Source organism: Rana temporaria (genome assembly GCF_905171775.1).
Source record: "Rana temporaria chromosome 7 unlocalized genomic scaffold, aRanTem1.1 chr7e, whole genome shotgun sequence".
In the NCBI taxonomy this organism is placed as follows: domain Eukaryota; kingdom Metazoa; phylum Chordata; class Amphibia; order Anura; family Ranidae; genus Rana; species Rana temporaria.
This window is the reverse complement of record NW_024404472.1, coordinates 72,716-95,741: the sequence shown is the minus strand read 5'-3', so window position 1 is coordinate 95,741 and position 23,026 is coordinate 72,716. Positions and strand designations below refer to the sequence as shown.

The following is a 23,026-nucleotide window of genomic DNA, read 5'->3' as shown; positions in this document are numbered from 1 at the left end:
CATAATTTACTTGTTATATAGATATATAACTGCTCTGTTGTAATAGAATACATTGACTATATAAAATGATGATGTATTTATAAACAAAATAATCTATGACTCTTTTTCGCATAGAAAAAATTTCCTTGAAGACGACCAATAAAAGGTCGAAACGCGTAGGTTATCATATGAAACACTATACAAGCAAAGAGTTTATATAACATGAGTTATGTGTATTTTCTCTATTTTTGTAGTCGCTTATGTGAAGGCCAGAACTGCTTTTTACGACTCCTGTGTATTTATGGAAATACTTTGATACCGTGACACAAATATTAATGTTTATGTAAATTTATTGCTTCTCTTTTCAAACATAAAATTTCGCTGCTAAAAAAAACCACTTGAGGGATTTTCCATTTAAAGCGGAGTTCCGGCCACAATTTCACTTTTTAAATATAAATACCCCTGTAATACACAAGCTTAATGTATTCCAGTAAAGTTAGTCTGTAAACTAAGGTCCGTTTTGTTAGGTTGTTACAGCATTTAGACACTTTATAAAAATAGAAATTGACTGGGGCCATCTTAAGTGTGGGCATCATGAAGCCAGACTGTATGACTTCCTGGATTTCAGCCTTGCAAATCTCGCACATGCTCAGCGCTGCACAAGCAGTGTCAGATCAGGTTTCAGCACCTGTGCTGTCCAAGTCACATGATTCTTTGAGACTGGGGAGTGCACAGACTCCTGGAAAGTTACACCCACTACATTCCCAGGAGTCTGTGCGGTGTAGGTTAGGAAGCATTAAGCACCTAGGTGCAGGAAGTGGGAAGATTAACTATTCTGCCTAGCAACAACACTTTGAAGGCATCTAAAAAAAAAAAAAATTTTTCCGTAAAGGACTAATGACATTTTTTTAAAACTACTGATGTAATGTTATATTTATGGGTGGAACTCCACTTTAAGGCTACACAGGGCCGATCCGCCCTATAAGCTCACTATGCAAGCCGCTTAGGGCCCCACAAAGCTGCGGAGGGCCCCCCAAATTACTAGCGGCCGCGCCTGGCGAGAAGTCATTTTCACCCCCTCGCCATGCTTCTCAACTCGCTGGATGCATGGGAGAAGAGGCCCCCCCCCCCTTTAATGTAAGATGTCATTTCTTCCGACAGCAGAACACCCCCCCCCCCCCGCTTCTCTACGTTAATGTGACATGTCATTTTGCTTAGGACCCCAGGGAGGTCAGGATCGGCACTGAGGCTACATGAATCAACCCTTAGGGCTCTTTCACACGTCCGCTCCGCTCGTCCGTGTATTACAAGTCCGTTCACGGACTTGCAATACATCCCTATGGGAGCGCGTCCGTTAGCGGATGGAGCATCCGCTAACGCCCGCGACCGTCGGGATCCGGTTTTGCGGACGGAAGAAAACCCTATTTTTCTTCCGTCCGGTGGAACGGATCGGATGCAGACGGACAGACGGTCCGTCTGCATCCGATCCCCCATAGGGGACAGCGGAGCAGAGACAGGGCGGTCCCTGCACAGTGTGCGGGGACCGCCCTATCCGTCGACAGCTCAGCGGGGATCAACGGAGGATCCCCGCTGAGCTTTGGCGGACACACGGAGCGGACACAGAAACGGTCCGCTCCGTGTGAAAGGACCCTAACTCAAGATGACCAGAAAATGCCAGGAAAAGATTTTCAAAGTGATTTCTCAGCTAAATAAAGCCAGGAGACACGAAGGGGGGAGATTAATTTGAATATTAATAAAAAAAAAAAAAAAGAAGAATTAATTTGGATTTTTTTGGTTTGTGGTGTCAGATACAATGTAGCTCCGCTTTAACCCCATGCGGTCCAGGCTCGGCCACTTTTTGTCTACAAGTTTAATTCAGTATTTTTTGCTTAAAACCCTCAAAACTGATATATTTTTTTTTAGCAGAGGCCACAGGCAATTTTTTTTGTCACACGGTATTTGCACAGCCGTTTAGAAAAAAAAAAAATTATAATCCACCCAAAAATTTAACTTCCGCTTTTAAGTGCTGGCGATTCCCCGACATGCCAGATTTGGGGATTTCCCTGGACCATCCCTATTCATGAACTCTGGGAGAGAAGGGCTTGTGGGACCCCTGAGAGATGTGAGTGAGTCCCTGAATCGGAATTGTCAAGTCCACATGCAAAAATTCCCTTAGAAATTCTATTACACAGTGTGAAATTGTTACATTTTCTTTATAAATCATTAAAACTTTATATGTGCCAGAGGACCATGTCAAAGAAACGTGTTGAGCTTGACTATTACCGCATTTATTGGCGTATACCACGCACTTTTTTGCCCTGAAAATCAGGGCAAAATCGTGGGTGCGCGATATACGCCGATACCCTCGCCGAGTTTGAACCACTGCGCCGGCATATACCGAGCACAGTACACTCGGGTATAGTCGGCTCCTCTCGCGGTCACGTCCTGGATGTACAGGACAGCACAGGACGTGACCGCGAGAGGAGCCTGCCCGACTATACCCGAGTGTACTGCGCTCGGTATATGCCGGCGCAGTGGTTCAAACTCAGCGCAGGAAGCGGGGATCGAGCGGGGAGGACGCCATGATGGCCGCAGAAGGACGCCGGACCCGACGAGGAGGACACCACCGAAGCTGCAGACGGACCCGACGAGGCCGCCGCGCAAGACACCAAAACTAAGTACTAAAATGTTTTTTTTTTACAGGAATGCGGGTCCACATTAGGGGTGCACGCTATACGCCGGAGCGCGCAATACCCTGATAAATACGTTATATGCAATCACAGAATTTGGGATATACAATTGTAATATATTTTAGTACACTCTGCTACTATATGGACTACTATTGTCTAAATTCAACAGAAATAAAACCAATGTTATTTTTCTACTAAATGCTATGCCAGAAAAGTCCAAAAATTATAATATAAACATAAAAAGAAAGATATTCCCGTGCTACCCGAGGAGAGAGTGGAACAAAAACACTAGTGGCTGCAAGCACCATGACATGGTCAATCCATAAACCACAGTGAGTAATATATATTAGAGCTGCGCTCTAATGTCCTGTACACGACCCGAAAATCCTACGACAGATCGTCTGACTTTTTCCGCTTAATAGTCGCAAGTAGAAATTGAAGAGGTTACTAAAGTCCCGAAAATTCTCGTATGACAGGAAAAAATAAAATAAAAATCAGAAGTGATGTCATTTGTTGGAATATATTTGTATTGTATTTTCGGTAACGACAACTATTTTGACGAATCAGAATCGTACGATCTGGTACCGTACGAGGAAAATTTTCCTGCTTGCACGATAAAATAATAAATCAGATAAAGAATAATAAAGAATTGTCATTAACGTCTCTCGAAAACGCTGTACCAACGATCCGATTATGGCACGATCAAGTCAAAAGCGGTATTTTTGGTCTGATTTTCGGATCGTGTGTATAGACCCTAAGTGGCGATAAAACACTGTGCACAGTTAAAGCGGGGTTCAAACCACAATTAGCATTTTTTAAATGTATGTCCTTTCATCCTGCGTTTTTATAATATAAATCTGGTCACTTACTATTTTACAATCCGCCGCCGCTCCGCATAGTTATTCAGAAAAGATAGTTTATAAAACGATGTCAACACCGTTGTCATTTTGCTTGTGGGCATTGTGAAGCCCACAAGCACTTACTTCCTGGAAGTCTTGGATGGGGAGTGATAATTGGACAGCGCACTGCATGCTGGGAAATGACGACACATTTCCCGGGAACATTAGAGGGAGAGGATGTCAGAATCCTAGGTGATTCCAAAGGCAGATTTTGTGGGACCGTATAGCAACAGGCATTTCCAGAAGAGTAAAATATATGGGCTAGATTCAGAAAGAATTTACGTTGGCGTATCTATTGATACGCCGCGTAAATTCAAAGCTGCGCCAGCGTATCTTCTTTCTGTATTCAGAAAGCAAGATACGCCGAAATTAGGCCAAGATATGACTGGCATAAGTCTCTTACACCGTCGTATCATAGGCTGCATATTTACACTGGCTGCTAGGTGGTGCTTCCGTCGATTTACGCAAGGAATATGCTAATTAGGTAGATACGCCGATTAAAAAACGTACGTCCACCCGGCGCATTTTTTTACGTCGTTTACGTTGGGCTTTTTCTGGCGTATAGTTACCCCTGCTATAGGAGGCGTATCCTATGTTAAGTATGGACGTCGTTCCCACGTTTAATTTTGAAAATTTTACGTCGTTTGCGTAAGTCGTTCGCAAATAGGGCTATACGCAAGTTACTTTAACGTCTAAAGCATGGACGATTTGCGGCGTAATTTCGAGCATGTGCACTGGGATTCTTTCACGAACGGCACATGCGCCGTTCGTAAAAAAACGTCAAATACGTGGGGTCACAATTAATTCGAATAAAACACGCCCACACCATCCACATTTCAATTAGGCTGGCTTACGCCAGACCACATACGCTACACTGCAGTAACTAAGTTCTTTATGAATACAGAACTTGCGCCCTAAGTTACGGCGGAGTAACGTATTTGAGATACGCTACGCCCGCAGAAAATTACGCCGGGCTATCTGAATCTAGCCCTATATTTTTTTTTTCTTCTTTTTTAGGTTTAATGAGCACAATAATGAAAAAAATAAAAAATTGGGATGGAAACTCCACTTTAAAAAGTGACAAGCGCTACAAGAAAAATAAACTATAATGTGCACATTGTTTTATCATCACTTAGAGCTCAGCACCATCTATTGATTTTGATATATTCTATAAACATAGTTTTGATATATATATATATATATATATATATATATATATATATATATATATACATACATACATACACACACACACACACACACACACACATATATATACATACACACGCATATTGCGGTCAACAAATGGTTAATATATGTATTTTTATCTGTATATTTAGGCTCTTGCCAGGAGGTGTGATACTGATAAAGGGTGGGGGGTGGGGATATACATACAGCAGCGTCTTCTCCTTCATAGGCTTCGTTGCCATCAGCGCTGCCGCCTTCACCGTTGCTCTCGTCTCCATCGCCCATTCCAGCATCATCCTCATCATCTTCATCCTCCCCGTAGCCCTGCATGTCCTTTAAATAGAAGAACACATATATAATGGATATACAAAAAAAGATTTTTATGAGCACAACTCACCGCTTTCCTGGCCTTTTCGTTTGTCTGTTATGTGAGGCTGCGGTCTGAGCGCGTGTGCGGCTCCATTGTTTGCACAGTAACTTGGAAGGGTTGTGGCATCATTGCAACATAGATTTTACCCTCTATTCCTCCCTCTATGTATTCCTCCCTCCCAACCCTGAGGAATATTCTGCAGGGAAGCATACTTCTTATATTGATCTCCCAGATCCTCCCGCTGACCTTCACCCGTTACAGGACATTGGCGGCCAGAGGGAGAAACTAGCGAGATCGGCAGTCCTTAGGATCAGAACAGAGATCAGTGGGAGAACGGGGGCCACACCGGACCCCCTGCTACGAGCCGCATCCGTCGGCAGTGTGAACCCGGCCTCAAAGTTTGCCCTTCCTCATAAGTTCGCTGGCCCAGGTTTCCTGGTGTCTACGTTTCCTTGCACAGTGGTGTGGAGCTCGGCTGTAGCCACCCTTGTGTGCTCGTTTCCAGACGGGACTACAGCATTTTCCTTATGCACCTCACCCCCAACCCCGAGACACACACACCATGCTCCTCCCGCTTCCTCTACCCCGACCCCAGTACCCACAGGATCTATTCCCCTTACCCTCCATTACTGGCAACACAGCTTGTCGTGTTCATTAAAATCTCTCCTGTGTTTCCAGCTACCTGTACCACTGAACTCCATTCTGATCCTAATGCCCCTTTCACACTGGGGCAGTATGTGCGGTGGCGGTATAACGGAATTTTTAGCGGCACTATACCATTGGAATTGCGGCGGTATTTGGCTGCTAGCGGTGCGATATTAACCCCCGCTAGCGGCCGAAAAAGGGTTAATACCGCCTGCAATGCGCCTCTGCAGAGTCACATTGTCAGCGGTGTCCCAATTGTTTTTCCCATTGTCCCGCTCCTCTCACCGCTCCAAAGATGCCGCTTGCAGGAGATTTTTTTTTCTCCCGCCAGCGCATCGCCCCAGTGTGAATTTCAGGCGTTATACCTGAAATACTCCTCAGTGTGAAAGGGGCCCAAGGTCCGCAGATCTCACTAGTTGCTCCCTCTGGCCGCCAATGTCCTGTAATGGGTGAAGGTCAGCGGGAGGATCTGGAAGATCAATATCAGAAGTATGCTTCCCTGCAGAATATTTCTCAGGGTTGGGGAGGAATACATAGAGGGAGGAATAGAGCGTAAAATCTAAGCTGCAATGACGCCACAACACTTCCAAGTTACTGTGCAAGTAACAGAGCCGCACACGCGCTCAGACCGCAGCCTCACATGACGGACAAACATCAAAACTAAAATACCAGCAACACTGTGTATTGTGCTCAATCTTTTTTTTTTGGGGATATCAGTCAGCAGTATAAGGTTTCCTAGGCACAAAAGGTCTTGACGCGTTTCAGCTCCGAGATGAAACGTCTCAACACCTTGGTGAATAGGTGACACCTTTTACTACTAAGACAAGAAAGATTTTAATGAGCATAACACTATGTTGCCAGTAATAGAGGGTGTAACGTAATGGCCCGTGATACCCAGAGACTTTTGAAGGATGCGGGGTACGCCTGTGCCAGCTTCAACAATGACTATTATGTCTAGGGTCATCCTATGTCCAATAGGGGCATAGGATGACTGAGAAATGATATCATGGATTACATGAGATGGGACAGTAATGATAATTCATGTATTGCAGGAGATCTTGAAATATTACAAGTTGTTAATTCTGACCACAACAGGTCAATAGGAGAGTGTCTCCTTCAATGTGGAACATAGACTGTTGAGGTGCTAATTAAGTCTGCTACTGTTAAGATGTTAATCGCCTCCAGCTACCTGGCTGTAGTGAGGAAAGCTTGCTGTGATTGAATTCTATTGTCTATTGTGTTAATTAAGCCTGACTCCTAAGATATTTCATGGTGCTATGCTAACTAACCCTGTATTGTGTGAAAGTTCTATGGATGCTAAATAGGTGTTGTGAGTTAACACACTCTAAAAGTCATGATGTCTGCCATGTCAGCTATAGTAAGTGACTCATGTAGATTCGGTGCCAGAAAGTCTAAATTACATCTAAAGGAATGTGTATTGAAGTTCCTTGTGTCATGTTGTGGGTGGAGTTGAGTCATTGTCCATATTTGGTTGATAACTGTATAAGAGCTGAGTTTACCATCAAAAAGTGTTTATTCGTTTGGACCCAGAGAACAGAGCTTGTGTCTCGTTATTCTGGGGGGGGGGAATCCAATGGATCGTGTCTGCTGGATTGTGGAGTGTCGGATAAGCTGTTGTGGGTTGGTGGAATGGAATATCGTAAACGGTGTTAACCGTTACAGAGGGCAAGGGAAACAGAACCTGTGGGTACTGGGGTCTGGGTAGAGGAAGCGGGAGGAGCAGTGTGTGTGGGGGGGGGGGGGGAAGGTGCATAAGGAAAATGCTGTAGTCCCGTCTGGAAACGAGCGCACAAGGGTGGCTACAGCTGAGCTCCACACCACTGTGAAAGGCAACATAGACACTTGAAAGCAGGAAACTTGGGCCAGTGAACTAGTAAGGAAGAAAATCTTTAAGGCCGGGTTCACGCTGCAGACGGGTGCGGCTCGTAGCAGGGGGTCCGGTGCAGCCCCACTCTCCGTTTCAGGGCAGAATTTTCACCTGAATTCAGCCCTGAAACGAAGCCAATGACACACAAAGCCGCTCCACATCTGCCCCGGAGATATGTGAACCGGCTCCATAGCGAGTCGATCACAATCTCCTGTCATGCGAATCGGATGCGAGGAACCCTCATCCCATTCCCCCTAGTGTGACCCCCCAGCCTCAAAGAAGCAGCAGAAAAGGTAAACGCCGAGCTCATCTGCTGTGATTGCGATCTTTTCAGATTTGATTTACACTTTAAAATGGGAGGTTCACCCTAAAACAATTATATAACATTACATCCAGCATAATTCGTTTACAGTATGCTGTTTTTTTTTTTTTTTTTACGCCGTACATACCGGTTTATTGTTTTTTACCCCCCGGCTTCCGGGTTCTGATTCCCGCTGGACTGGGTGTCCCTATTCAGAGGTAGACGATTGACGTCTGGTGAAAAACTTCCCAAGGCGCATCACCAGCATTCCGTAAATAGCCGACCTGCGAGTCGGCTCTATATGGCGCCTGCGCAGTTAGCTCTACACGTCGGGCGCAGGCGCCGTATAAAGCCGACTCGCAGGTCGGCTATTTACGGAAAAATGGTGATGCGCCTTGGGAAGTTTTTCACCAGACGTCAATCATCTACCTCTGAATAGGAACGCCCAGTCCTGCGGGAATCAGAACCCGGGGGGAAAACAATAAAACGCTATGTACGGCGAAAAAAAAATAAAAAATATCAGCATACTGTACATGTCCTAATTATACTAGATGTAATGTTATATAATTGTTTTAGGGTGAACCTCCACTTTTTAACATTTCCTAGCCGCTGAAAAATCAAGGGCGCCGTATTCCTTCCCTACACTTTATAAACCCGATACATCTCTAAAGCGCCATTACCTCCTGATCGCCTTCATTCTCCTCCTCCTCTTCCTCATCGCTGTCTATAACGATCACATTCTCGTTCTTGGTCTGGGTGGATTGCGCGCTTTGGGACGGATCCGAAGACTGAGCGGCGATCTCCCCGAGGGACTGGGAGGTCTCTTCAGTGTCGGGCATTTGTTGAAAGTCCAAAGTTCCAAACTAATGAAAAAATAAAAAAAAATTCTAAAAACACAAATCTCCATTCAAAAAGGAAAAAAATCACCAACAACTAGATGCAAAATTTTGGTTTCTTTCACTAAAAATGATTGCAAAACGATCACCTTGTAAAACATCCCATTCAGTGTAAAATGGAAATAAAAAGGCAAAACATTTGTATATAGATAAGGAAAGGGACGGCCGGCACTCAGGATGACAGAATCGGATTTCTTTATTAACCACTTTTAAGTTAAAATTATTTTTTTGTTAAAAAATTACTTAGAAACCCCAAACATTTTTTTTGTAACATATAACATTTTTTTAACACACACACACACACACACACACAATTATATGTTAAAAAAAAAATGCCATTTTATTCTCTAGGGCTGGGATATGCAATTAGTGGACCTCCAGCTGTTGCAAAACTACAAGTCCCGTCGTGCCTCTGGGTGTCATGCTTGTGGCTGTAAGAGTCTTGCTATGCCTCATGGGACTTGCAGCACACTGAGCGTCCCAATGAATGGCTGTGCCAGGACAAGTCTGATCACTGAAAGAGAGCAGGATGAGTTTCCAGCATAGCTAGAGGACTGACCACAGGTGTGCTCTACTGCGTAGTGTAGTCAATTTTTTTTTTTTTTTAGGAAAGTAGTAGAGGGACTGGCAGGAACACCAGGGATTTTTACATAAAGGAAGCAACACAAAGAACAGGAGACTCTCTCATACAAGTACATGGGACAGCAGCCACACAGCAGGAATATAAAGTGTTGGGGTAACAGACATTGGAACTCTGGCAGCATTGCACGTTCCCAAGATTTCATCTAAATATCTGCCGCAACCTTCCAATTCAGCTACAAGGGAGGATAAAATGACGGGACGCTGTGCTGTGATGTGACCGCTGAACAAAACATTCCAAAAGAAACGCACACAATGTTTAGCAAAATAATTGGAATTAAAACTTTTAATAAATTTACCTGTGAAAGAGCATCTTGAGATTCCTGGTCGTAGGTGTGAGACTCGGGTTCAGTGATTTCTTCCTGTAATACTTCCTCCTTCATTAAAAGATATAAAAAAGGTATACAATGTATCATCACACCATCAATTAGGAAAGTACTGAAAAGATCCTCGCAAAAATCAGGCAATTGCCCAGCAGTTGGTATAGAGCGACCCCAGACAGGATGTGATCAATAAGAAGTAGAATTATTGAAAAAGGGACGACAAAAATAGTCAATTCAAAATCTCCACCACACAACGTTTTTATAAAGGAATTAAACATTCAACACATATTGAGCCCAAGCAGCCCAGACTGATCGGGACGGGCGATTGTGTCCCCCTCTGTTCATTGTGTGTATAGAGGACGATCGAGCAGGCAGCTCATTACTGATATGCCGTATATACTCGAGTATAAGCCGAAGCACCTAATTTTACCACCAAAAAAAAAATGGGAAAACATATTGACTTGAGTAGGTTTAATTCCTTTATATCCCGCACCGCAGTGATAAGAGCGCCCACTATCGCCCTATGATGCGCTGACCCCGATGCAGAGTCATCCTTACTGTCCATGTGGACTAGGCCTGCATCCTCTGACACCTCGGAACCAGGGCCGGAAGCAGTAGCAGGGCCTGATTCCGTGTCAGACATCCCCAGAAGAAGGCGTAAGGAGGGGGCGCTTTTTACCCCCCTCTGGCCATGCAGTCCTTCAATCCTGGCAACAAACACCTCTAGGACTGCCATCAGAACATCCACAGAGGCCGTAGGTACAAGGGGAATATAGGGTTATCTCTGGCATGTCTGGGGGAGAAGCATCCGGTTCGAACGCCATGCTGACCCACCCTAATGCCACCCTTTGACTGCAAGGCAAGACCCACAGGCCACCCTCCCGGCCGCAGCAGAGAACAGGGGACTCACCACCTGACCAGGCCTGTACGACTGCTGGCTGCTCCGTGTTGAGCTGTCCCTCAGGAAGTGTGCTGGAGCCGTTCCCGACGTTTAGCCAGTAAAGGCAAAAAAACGAATCCAAAATGGCCGCCGACATGCAAAAAGAGCATGCGGGCTACAAGAAAATGGCCGCCGAACTCTAATAAAGGCGCCCAGCACCGCCAAAATGGCGGCCGCAATTACACAGTAAAAAACACACACATTACAGTGAACACAGTGCAAACACCCAGGACACCCGGGCATCTCCTTGCTAGGCATAAAAAAAACTGGGGCTGCAGAGTGTGGGGCATGTACCCGGGGGATCCGCCCCCTGGGAGGTACTGTGCTGTGTGGAGTGTTTAACACGCTGTTTTTTCTGCCTAGTCAATCTCCTAAAAGGGAGGATAATACCCTAAGGTCAATTGCTGCTGTGTCCATCCATGAACGGAAGAGAAAAAAATCGCTGATCGCCGCCATTAGTAGCAAAAAAAAAAAAATTATTCATAAAAATGCAATAAAACTATCCCCTATTTTGTAAAACCAATCGCTTATTGCGATTTTTTTTTTACCAAAAATAGGTAGAAGAATACGTATCGGCCTAAACTGAGGAAAATATTTTTTTTTTTTTATATATTTTTGGGGATATTTATTATAGCAAAAAAGTAAAAAATATTCATTTTTTTTTTTCAAAATTGTCGCTCTATTTTTGTTTATAGCGCAAAAAATAAAAAGGTGATCAAATACCACCAAAAGAAATCTCTATTTGTGGGAAAAAAAGGACGCCAACTCTGTTTAGGAGCCACGTCGCACGACCGCGCAATTGTCAGTTAAAGCGACGCAGTGCCGAATCGCAAAAAGGGGCAGGGTCCTTAACCTGCATAATGGTCCAGGTCTTAAGTGGTTAAAAGGTGTTGTAAACCTTTGTTTTTTCTCCTTAATGCATCCTATACATCAAGATGAAAAAACACCTTGCAGTGTCCCGCCGGTCCGCCCCCCCCCCCCCTTACCTGAGCCCGGAATTTCTGTGGGCGCGATACCGCGTCGCTCTCTCCACAGCTTTTCAGCTCTTCATTGGATAGATTGATAGCAGCACAGCCATTGGCTCCCGCTGCGGTCAATCAAATCCAATGACGCCGGGGCCAAGTCATACACTCGGCATCCATAGACACGGGAACGCACCCCGCAAGGTAACCCTCTCCAGGTGGAGCTTCCCAGAGGGGGTCAGCTAATGCAGGGAGGAGCCGCAAGAACCGCTGTGGGACCACAGAAGAGGAGGATCGGGGCCACTCTGTGCAAAACGAACTGCACAGTGGAGGCAAGTATGACATGTTTGTTATTTAAAAACGAAAAAAAAAAAAAAAAAACCTTTAGTGTCACTTTAAGATTGTTGCATGAAGAGGGTCTCTGGTCTCTCACACATCGTCATTCATTATGAATGTTTAGATACAGATTTCCCCTCATTGATACTCTTCTGAACGGGCGATTCCCTGTCACTGTGTTCCCATCTGATCCACGCCCCCCACCCCCCCCCCCATTTATAATACATTTACAGATGGCAAAAGATATTTTATCGGCTTACCACGGGCTCCACTCTTTGCACACCCCTCTGTTTTTTACTGGCGGGTACATCCGACTCCTCCCCTGTATGTTCCGTCATTTCCACAGAACCCTCTTCCTCCTCGCGTGGACGTTTCGGGATTGAAGAAGAAGTCGGGGTCGCTGAAACTGAAAACGGATTGCGACTTAAAACATCCGCATGCGAAACATTACCACTGAAGGGACCATCACCTCTCCTTCCTATGCAGGATATAGGATGTATGCCTGCCAAGCACATCCACAGACCCCGGAATATTAGGGAGAAAACCAACTTTTTTGGCCACATGGGGGAGCAGTGCCTCCCCCCCCCCCAATACGCCTAGTCATGTGATCGTACCCTGGGTTGGCAGATGCCCGATAGGCCCGGGCACCATCAAAAGAGGAGCTGGTTGCACACTTTACAGCAGCCAAAGTGCCGGGTATTCTCACCAGCTTCTGAGGAAAGAGGGAGAGTATGTATAAACTGCTCGGGGGACGTCCTTTGCAGAGAAACTGTCCCTTTACCCTGCATGGGAGGAGACGGTCCAAAAAAAAAAAAACTTACATGGGGCAAATAATGAAGAAGAGGTGCTTGGCCTTTCTACAGGGGAGCTCTGCACCACTTCCACCACAGCGATCTCCTGACTGCAGGGCTCTATGGTTGCATGAGACTGCTGAGTAGGCTGGACAAACGCCGTCTGTTGCTGAACAGCTGGCACAGGTTGTGCCAGAGATGACTGGACATTCGGGCTGGTGGAACGAACGGATCCGCTGGTACTTCCAAACACTGGGACGTGCTCCAACATACCTTCCGACTGCATTGCTAAAAAATAAAAATATGACCTTCAATACACTAAAAAACATCAAACCAAAGCTATAAAACAGGAGCAGAAGAGACAATATACAATGTATCCGGAAAGTATTCACAGCGCTTCACTTTTCCCACATTTTGTTATGTTACAGCCTTATTTTCTCCAAATTCTACAAACAATCCCCTATAACGACAACGTGAGAGAAGATTGTAAATTTCTTAAGAATAAAAAAGGAAAAAAATCCCATATACACAGGCCCCTCCCATGTACACAAGAACCACAGGCCCCTCCCATGTACACAAGAATCACAGGCCCCTCCCATGCACCCAAGAATCACAGGCCCCTCCCATGCACCCAAGAATCACAGGCCCCTCCCATGCACCCAAGTATCACAGGCCCCTCCCATGCACCCAAGTATCACAGGCCCCTCCCATGCACCCAAGTATCACAGGCCCCTCCCCATGCACACAAGTATCACAGGCCCCTCCCCATGCACACAAGTATCACAGGCCCCTCCCCATGCACACAAGTATCACAGGCCCCTCCCCATGTACACAAGTATCACAGGCCCCTCCCCATGCACACAAGTATCACAGGCCCCTCCCCATGCACACAAGTATCACAGGCCCCTCCCCATGCACACAAGTATCACAGGCCCCTCCCCATGCACACAAGTATCACAGACCCCTCCCCATGTACACAAGTATCACAGGCCCCTCCCATGCACACAAGTATCACAGGCCCCTCCCCATGTACACAAGTATCACAGGCCCCTCCCCATGCACACAAGTATCACAGGCCCCTCCCCATGTACACAAGTATCATAGTCTTTGCTCAATACTTTGGTGAAGCTTCTTTGGCACCAATTACAGCCTCAAGTCTTTTTGAGTATGACTGTATGCGGGAGGAGCCTGAGATACGCAGGAGGAGCCAGCGATACTCATGTACACGGGAGGAGTCTGATGGGAGGAGCCAGCGATACTTACTCATGTACACGGGAGGAGTCTGATGGCAGGAGCCAGCGATACTCATGTACACGGGAGGAGTCTGATGGCAGGAGCCCGTGATACTCCTGTACACGGGAGGAGTCTGATGGGAGGAGCCAGCAATACTTGTGTACACGGGAGGAGTCTGATAGGAGGAGCCCGCGATACTCATGTACACGGGAGGAGTCTGATGGGAGGAGCCCGCGATACTCCTGTACACGGGAGGAGTCTGATGGGAGGAGCCAGCAATACTTGTGTACATGGGAGGAGTCTGATGGCAGGAGCCAGCGATACTCCTGTACACGGGAGGAGTCTGATGGGAGGAGCCAGCAATACTTGTGTACATGGGAGGAGTCTGATGGCAGGAGCCAGCGATACTCGTGTACACGGGAGGAGTCTGAAGGCAGGAGCCAGCGATACTCATGTACACGGGAGGAGTCTGAAGGCAGGAGCCAGCGATACTCATGTACACGGGAGGAGTCTGAAGGCAGGAGCCAGCGATACTCATGTACACGGGAGGAGTCTGATGGCAGGAGCCCGCGATACTCATGTACACGGGAGGAGTCTGAAGGCAGGAGCCAGCGATACTCGTGTACACGGGAGGAGTCTGAAGGCAGGAGCCAGCGATACTCATGTACACGGGAGGAGTCTGAAGGCAGGAGCCAGCGATACTCATGTACACGGGAGGAGTCTGAAGGCAGGAGCCAGCGATACTCATGTACACGGGAGGAGTCTGATGGGAGGAGTCTGATGGGAGGAGCCAGCAATACTTGTGTACAGGGGATGTTTTCTTTTTTATACATTTGCAAAGATTTCAAACAAACTTCTCTCACGTTGTCATTATGGGGGATGGTTTGTAGAATTTTGAGGAAAAACAATTCTGCAAAGAAAAGTGCGACAAAATCCCTCCACCGCGATGTGAGAGACTCATTGCCACGCTGGATTGCAGTTGTTGCCGCCAAGGGAGGTCCAACCAATTATCAGGTTTAGGGGGGCAATTACTTTTTCACATAAAGCCGGGCAGGTTTGGACAGATTTTTATATGAAATCCTCATTTAATGGCTGCATTCTATATTTCCTCGGGTTGTCATTGGTGTAATCATAACATTTGTTTGATGATCTGAATCATTTATGTGCGAGTAATTTGTTCACAGAATTGTAAACAAAAAAAAAAACGAAATAAACAAAAATAAAATAAACAAATGAAAAACTTGCCTTCTTGCGTTTCGGCCTGCGTTGTTGGCATGACGGTAGCGGTTGGGGTGGTAGTCGGAGTAGAGGTGACGGCAGGAGTCACCATGGGGCGAATGCTGGCCCTCGGCGGTCTGGACGTTGCAGGCACTTTGCTGGGGGTCGCAACCACTGGCGTGGGCTTAATGTTCGCAGTGGGCGGATCTGATGTACTTGCACTACAAATAAAAATCAGATGAAATGTTATCTCTGATCGTTTTGTTTTTCATTTTCCCGTGTCTCTTCCTGAACTTTTTTTTTTTCCTTGTATGCCGGTGTGTTGTCACATTCTGCTCCCCATCACAGAATGCTCCGGAAGGGAGGTTCCGTCGCCGCCATCTTGCTACACCCCACACTCCTGCACAGTAATGACAGAGTGCGAAGGGGGCAAGCGGACATCTTGTTACACCCACCGGAGTTTTAGATTTTACAGTTATTTTCAACACAAAACTGAGCTTATTTGCTTAACCACTTAAGACTCGGACCTTTATGCAGCTAAAGGACCTGGCCAGTTTTTGCGATTCGGCACTGCGTCCCTTTAACTGACAATTGCACGGTCGTGCGACGTGGCATCTAAACAAAATTGGCCTCCTTTTTTCCCCCACAAATAGAGCTTTCTTTTGGTGGTATTTGATCACCTCTGCGGTTTTTATTTTTATGCGCTATAAACAAAAATAGAGCGACAATTTTGAAAAAAAATCAATATTTTTTACTTTTTGCTATAATAATGATCCCCCAAAAATATATAAAACATTTTTTTTCCTCAGTTTAGGTCGATACGTATTTTTCTACCCATTTTTGGTAAAAAAAATAAATAAAAAAAAAAAAAAAAAATCGAATAAGGGTTTGATTGATTTGCGCAAAATTTATAGCGTTTACAAAATAGGGGACAGTTTTATTGCATTTTTATTTATTTTTTTACTACTAATCAGCGATCAGCTGGAGTCTCTTGGGCTTACCATTCAAACCAGCAAGCCCAAGGAAACATCCAGAGCAATGTCATGACATCACCAGGTGGGAAGTAAACCATTTTTTTTCCAGCACCAGAGAGTACGCCGCCAAGGGTCGCTGAAAGAAAACAGCCAAGGCCGAAATCTGACCCCAAGGGCCCTTTCAGACGTGCGGACCGTATGTCCGCTTTTTCACCCATCCGTTTGCGGATGAAAACGGGACATACATTGGTCCCTATGTGATTACGGGTGTCAGCGGATAAACATCCTCTGACACCCGTAATCACTCGCCTCCGCAAAGATCCGATTTTGCAGACGGAAGAATGTCTTATTTTTTCTTCCGCCTGTGGATCGGATGAACACGGAAACACGGTCCGTGTTCATCCGATCCCCCCCCATAGGGGAGAGCGGAGAAAAGACAGGGCGGTCCCTTCACAGTGTGCGGGGTCAGCCGCCGGCTCAGCGGGGATATACGGAGCGATCCCCGCTGAGCTTACGGACACACGGAGGCGGATCATTACTGATCCGCCCCGTGTGAAAGGGCTCTTAATCGGAAGAAATAGGAAGCCATTTAGGGAAAACATTTTTTTACCTTTACAACCCCTTTAACCACTTCCCGACCGCCGCATGTAGATATATGTCGGCAGAATGGCATGGACAGGCACATTGGCGTACCTGTACGTGCCTGCCTAGATGTGGGTCGGGGGTCCGATCGGGACCCCCCCGCAACATACCGCGGTTGGAAATCCTCGGGGAGCGATCCGGGACGAGGGCGCGGCTATTCATTTCTAGCCGCCCCCTCGCGATCGCTCCCCGGAGCTGAAGAACGGGGAGAGCCGTATGTAAACACGGCTTCCCCGTGCTTCACTGTGGCGGCTGCATCGATCGAGTGATCCCTTTTATAGGGAGACTCGATCGATGACGTCAGACCTACAGCCACATCCCCCTACAGTTGTAAACACACACTAGGTGAACCCCAACTCCTACAGCGCCCCCTGTGGTTAACTCCCAAACTGCAACTGTCATTTTCACAATAAAGAATGCAATTTAAATGCATTTTTTGCTGTGAAAATGACAATGGTCCCAAAAATGTGTCAAAATTGTCCGACGTGTCCGCCATAATGTCGCAGTCACGAAAAAAATCGCTGATCGCCGTCATTAGTAGTAAAAAAAAAAAAAAAAAAAAAAAAAAAATAATAATAAAACTATCCCCTATTTTGTAGACGCTATAAATTTTGCGCAAACCAATCGATAAAACGCTTATTGCGATTTTTTTTTTACCAAAATTAGGTAGAAGAATACGTATCGGCCTAAACTGAGGAAAAACATTTTTTTATATATGTTTTTGGGGGATATTTATTATGCAAAAAGTAAAAAATATTGCATTTTTTTCAAAATTGTCGCTCTATTTTTGTTTATAGCGCAAAAAATAAAAACCGCAGAGGTGATCAAATACCACCAAAAGAAATCTCTATTTGTGGGAAATAAAGGACGCCAATTTTGTTTGGGAGCCACGACGCACGACCGCGCAATTGTCTGTTAAAGCGACGCAGTGCCGAATTGTAAAAACCCCTTGGGTCATTTAGCAGCATATTGGTCCGGTCCTTAAGTGGTTAAGGGGGGTTCCAACCTTCCTAATGAAAGTGAATACAATGTACAATTTTGTAGAAGATCAGAGTCTGGAGGACATATAAATGTGACATATTTCTGGCACTTACATTCCTCTTTCCCCGGGAGCCGCCGATGACTTTACATTAATCTGCCGCTGTTCCTGGACCTGAAATCAAATTAGATTTTACTGAATGTCACGAAAAACCTAAAAAATAAAAAAACCCTAAAAAAAAAAAAACACACAAACCAAAAATGACAAATATTTTACTTTAGATTGTTCCTGACTCTCGTCTCTTTGCTCCTGATGGCGCTCTTGTTGCTCGCGCATCTCACGCTCCAGGCGACAAATGCGTCCTTCGTACTGCGATTTCAAAGCGCTCATGCGAACGTCCAGCTCCTCCCTCTGCTGGTTGAGATCCGTAATTTTCTTTTTCAAATCTTCATTTTCATTAGTAAGTTGTTCCTTCAGATCTTCAGAGAGAGGAAACATTTACCAAACATGAATATCCATCAAACGTTAAGGCTTCGCCCAAGTCTTAGATTCCGGGGTCAATTTTACGAATGTTTACCGCATGCTATACCGTGTGGTCATGTGGCTCATTTGCATAAATGAACCACATGCAGCAAAAAAAAACAAAAAAAAACACGATTATGTGGTATTTACGGCAAGATGAAGAATGTGGCGGAAAAAAACATCGCCAAAAAAAAAAAAAAACATGGGGCAAGCCGTTAAAGTGTTACTAAACCCGTAACATCAAAAATAGGATTTTTGTACTCACCGTAAAATCCATTTCTCTGAGTTCATAGGCGGACACAGCATCCTTTGACAGTAAGCAGGCTAAAGGGAAGCGGATATAACCCTACTGTCAAAGGATGCTGTGTCCGTCTATGAACGGAAGAGAAAATAGGATTTTTGTACTCACAATCTGGAAATGAAGGCTTCACTGCCCGATTCCCTATCGCGCATGCGCGAGCCGCGTGGCTCTATGTGAATGGGCGGATGACTCTTGGGACACACACAAGGTCCCAGAAGACACCGTTCCCCATTTCTCAGGAGGCAGCGCGACGAGGAGAAGAAAAGACCCACCGCGGACAAGGAGGAGGCAGATGCCCAACAGCCACTTCTGGCAAGTATAATTTTTTAAATACTTCTTGGCAGGTTTTTTTGTTTTAGTTCTTTTTTTTAGGGTGGACCTCCGCTTTAAGGCAAATTCACAAAATGGAACAGAGTGTGAAAAACCATTATAATGATATTTAGGCAGTACACCTGTAAGGGGCCCGGATCACAACCTCCTTAAAAAAAAAGGTCCGGAGGCCTACAGGGCCCCAGGTGGCAATTCCCCCTTTTTTTATTTTTTATTAAAAAAAAAAAAAAATTATATATATATATATATATATATATATAATTTTTTTTTTTTATTTAATTTTTTATTAAAGGGCCAATTTTTTTTATTTTTTTTTAGGGGTACGGGGGGCCCGGATATCCTATATATATTTTTTTTATTAAAGGGCTCAGAGGTCCCCAGGGCCCCATGTGGCAAACCCCCTTTCTTTGATTTTTTATAAATGTTTATTTTTTTATTTTAGTTTATATATTTATATATATTTTTTATTAAAGGGCCAAGAGGTCCACAGGGCCCCCCAGGGCCCTGGATGGCAACAACCCCCCCCCACCTTTTTTTTTATATATATAATTTTTTTTATTTATTTTTATTAATGGGCCTAGAGATTTCTTTTTTTATTATTAAAGGGCCCAGAGGTAACAGATGGCAACCCCCCTTTTTTGTAATTTCTTTTAATAAAAACAAAAAAAAAAAAATTGTATATATATAATTTCTTTTTTTATTAAAGGGCCCAGAGGTCCCCAGGGCCCCTGATGGCTACCCCCCTTTTCTTATATATATTTTTCTAAAGCCCCCCCCCCCCCCCAGCTTCTCAAGTGGCGGCAGCCCCCCCCCGCCTCTGGAAGCCTAGGTTCACATTGGAGCGATTTGTCATGCGATTTGAGAGATCAAATCGCATGACAATTCGCAGCCTATTGGAGGCAATGGCACTGATCCAATCGGTGCGACACTGATTGTGGCCCCGCACCGATTTTGTCAAAGTGGTTACTGCACTAATTTGCGCACCCCGACTTGTTTATTCCCCGATTTAGTGGGGTAGGCGGTACACTTTGGTGGGGGTGGGTCAGCCACGACCTGTGACCTTTGATCTCTGGGGGAGGTCCCTGTTCCAATTCCAGAGTCCTAGCCATATTCTTCAATGGGAAACCCAACCCCCAAGCCCCAGACCCCAACCTTTGATTTCAGGTGCAACTTTAATTGACATCTGTGTGGCTTCATGCACGGATGTCTATCAAGTAGCACCTGAAATCGCGCTGACCTTCCTACTTTGAAATCGCGCCACTTCAAGTGAAGTAGTGCGATTTCAAAGTAGCATCAATGTGAACCAGGGCTTGGGGTCAATTTTGCAGACTGCTGTGTCGCCATGCAAAATAAAATAAAAATCAAACAACAAAAATGAATAAATAAAAAACACACAAACACACACACACACACACACACGACAAAATTGGGGAATCTTACTATTAAGGTGTGAGAGTCTCTGCTTAGCTGCTAAGAGCGTCTTCTTCGTTTTCTCCTCCTTCTCAGTGATTTGTTGGCGCAGTTGCTCTTCCTGTGCGGTTTTCTCCTGCATGTCCTTATGAGCTTTGGACACCTCAGACTGAAGTTGGGTGATCTGATCCTGCAGAGTTTTCACTTCTTTTTCTTTATCATCGACAGTCTTCAATAAAAAAATAATAATAATATTGTTATATTACGTACACTCGGACCACCTGTGCAGGCCGAATCTCAAAGGCACACCCCCCCCCCCCCAATGACCTTCAGCTAGTTTTAGTGGCGTGTTAGCGCCATTTAAGATGTGCTTTTTGGGCGATTTAACCCCCGCTATCGGCCAAAGGGGTTAAAAGTGCCCGTGTTGCTGCGCTTCCGAAGCAGGGAATTTTGGGAGCGGGGTATACAGGAGAGTCAGGACACTCTCTACGTTGCAGATAGAGAAAGGAGCTGTGTGTTAGTGGGCGTCCTGACTTTCCTGTAGTCCAAGGGAGGGGGGGGCGAGCACGACACTCCACACCAGGGAGAAAGCCTCGCATTACGGTGTGGAGTTACAGACAGAAGAACAGGAAGTGAGGATTTCTCAGAAGAAAGAAGGTCATTTAAAAGCAAAATGGAAGGATGAGGTAAGTGAAGGAGGACTGCACTGAGGTGAGTGAAGGAGGACGGCACTGAGGTAAGTGAAGGAGGACTGCACTGAGGTGAGTGAAGGAGGACGGCACTGAGGTAAGTGGAGGAGGACTGCACTGAGGTAAGTGGAGGAGGACTGCACTGAGGTAAGTGAAGGAGGACTGCACTGAGGTAAGTGAAGGAGGACTGCACTGAGGTAAGTGAAGGAGGACGGCACTGAGGTAAGTGAAGGAGGACGGCACTGAGGTAAGAGAAGGAGGACGGCACTGAGGTAAGTGGAGGAGGACTGCACTGAGGTAAGTGGAGGAGGAAAGCACTGAGGTAAGTGAAGGAGGACTGCACTGAGGTAAGTGAAGGAGGACTGCACTGAGGTAAGTGAAGGAGGACGGCACTGAGGTAAGTGAAGGAGGACGGCACTGAGGTAAGTGAAGGAGGACGGCACTGAGGTAAGTGAAGGAGGACGGCACTGAGGTAAGTGAAGGAGGACTGCACTGAGGGAAAGGAAGCTATTTAGGGAAACATTTTTTAACCCCTTTAAGGCGCGCACTGTAGCGGTGTTTCTGCTATAGTGTGGGTGGGAAGAAGTTGAATTGAACGGCGGCGGTGGACAGTTGTGTATTCGGTATATTGCTGCAGGTGAATGTGTGGAGATATGTGCAGGGTGAACACAGAGTCACTTACCTTCTGCAGGGTCTCCATCTGGCTCTCCAGTGTTGAGATCTTTGCTTCAGCCTTCGCCCGAGAATCCTTCAACTCCAGAATCTCCTTCTGGGAAGCCTGCTCCTCCGACTGCGCTGCCTGAGCCACGGACGTCTCCGCAACCAACTAAAGACAGAAGAAACAATTTGTAGAATTACTTCAAGCAAATCGATTACCTAGATCCTCTCTTTCTACCCGCAGCTCGATCTACAGCCGAGATCCGCTTATCCTACCCGCAGCTCGATCTACAGCCGAGATCCTCTCCTCCTACCCGCAGCTCGATCTACAGCCGAGATCCTCTCCTCCTACCCGCAGCTCGATCTACAGCCGAGATCCTCTCTTTCTACCCGCAGCTCGATCTACAGCCGAGATCCGCTCTTCCTACCCGCAGCTCGATCTACAGCCTAGATCCTCTCCTCCTAGCCGCAGCTCAATTTACAGCCGAGATCCTCTCCTCCTACCCGCAGCTCGATCTACAGCCGAGATCCTCTCCTCCTACCCGCAGCTCGATCTACAGCCTAGATCCTCTCCTCCTAGCCGCAGCTCAATCTACAGCCGAGATCCTCTCCTCCTACCCGCAGCTCGATCTACAGCCTAGATCCTCTCCTCCTAGCCGCAGCTCAATCTACAGCCGAGATCCTCTCCTCCTACCCGCAGCTCGATCTACAGCCGAGATCCTCTCTTCCTACCCGCAGCTCGATCTACAGCGGAGATCCTCTCCTCCTACCCGCAGCTCGATCTACAGCTGAGATCCTCTCCTCCTACCCGCAGCTCGATCTACAGCCGAGATCCTCTCCTCCTACCCGCAGAGATCCTCTCCTCCTACCCGCAGCTCAATCTACAGCCAAGATCCTCTCCTCCTACCCGCAGCTCGATCTACAGCTGAGATCCTCTCTTCCTACCCGCAGCTCGATCTACATTCGAGATCCTCTCCTCCTACCCGCAGCTCGATCTACAGCCAAATCCTCTCCTCCTACCCGAAGCTCGATCTAAAGCCGAGATCCTCTCCTCCTACCCGCAGCTCGATCTACAGCTGAGATCCTCTCCTCCTACCCGCAGCTCGATCTACAGCCGAGATCCTCTCCTCCTACCCGCAGCTCGATCTACAGCCGAGATCCTCTCCTCCTACCCGTAGCTCGATCTACAGCTGAGATCCTCTCCTCCTACCCGCAGCTCGATCT

The 23,026-nt window shown here is 46.2% G+C and overlaps 1 protein-coding gene across 2 annotated transcripts in view; it reads right to left on the bottom strand.

Annotated features, from left to right (window-relative positions):
* The window catches only part of TPR (translocated promoter region, nuclear basket protein), a 133,083-nt gene that overhangs the window by 38,003 nt on the left and 72,054 nt on the right, over window positions 1-23,026 (bottom strand). For both annotated transcript variants that reach the window (XM_040334377.1, XM_040334378.1), the window contains exons 21-30: window positions 21,828-21,971; window positions 20,487-20,685; window positions 18,170-18,372; window positions 18,009-18,067; window positions 15,326-15,519; window positions 12,878-13,135; window positions 12,317-12,462; window positions 9,795-9,872; window positions 8,641-8,823; window positions 4,964-5,089 (exon numbers count right to left, since the gene is read on the bottom strand). In XM_040334377.1, the coding sequence (XP_040190311.1) occupies window positions 4,964-5,089; window positions 8,641-8,823; window positions 9,795-9,872; window positions 12,317-12,462; window positions 12,878-13,135; window positions 15,326-15,519; window positions 18,009-18,067; window positions 18,170-18,372; window positions 20,487-20,685; window positions 21,828-21,971 (1,590 nt within the window). The remainder of the gene's footprint in view (window positions 1-4,963; window positions 5,090-8,640; window positions 8,824-9,794; window positions 9,873-12,316; window positions 12,463-12,877; window positions 13,136-15,325; window positions 15,520-18,008; window positions 18,068-18,169; window positions 18,373-20,486; window positions 20,686-21,827; window positions 21,972-23,026) is intronic.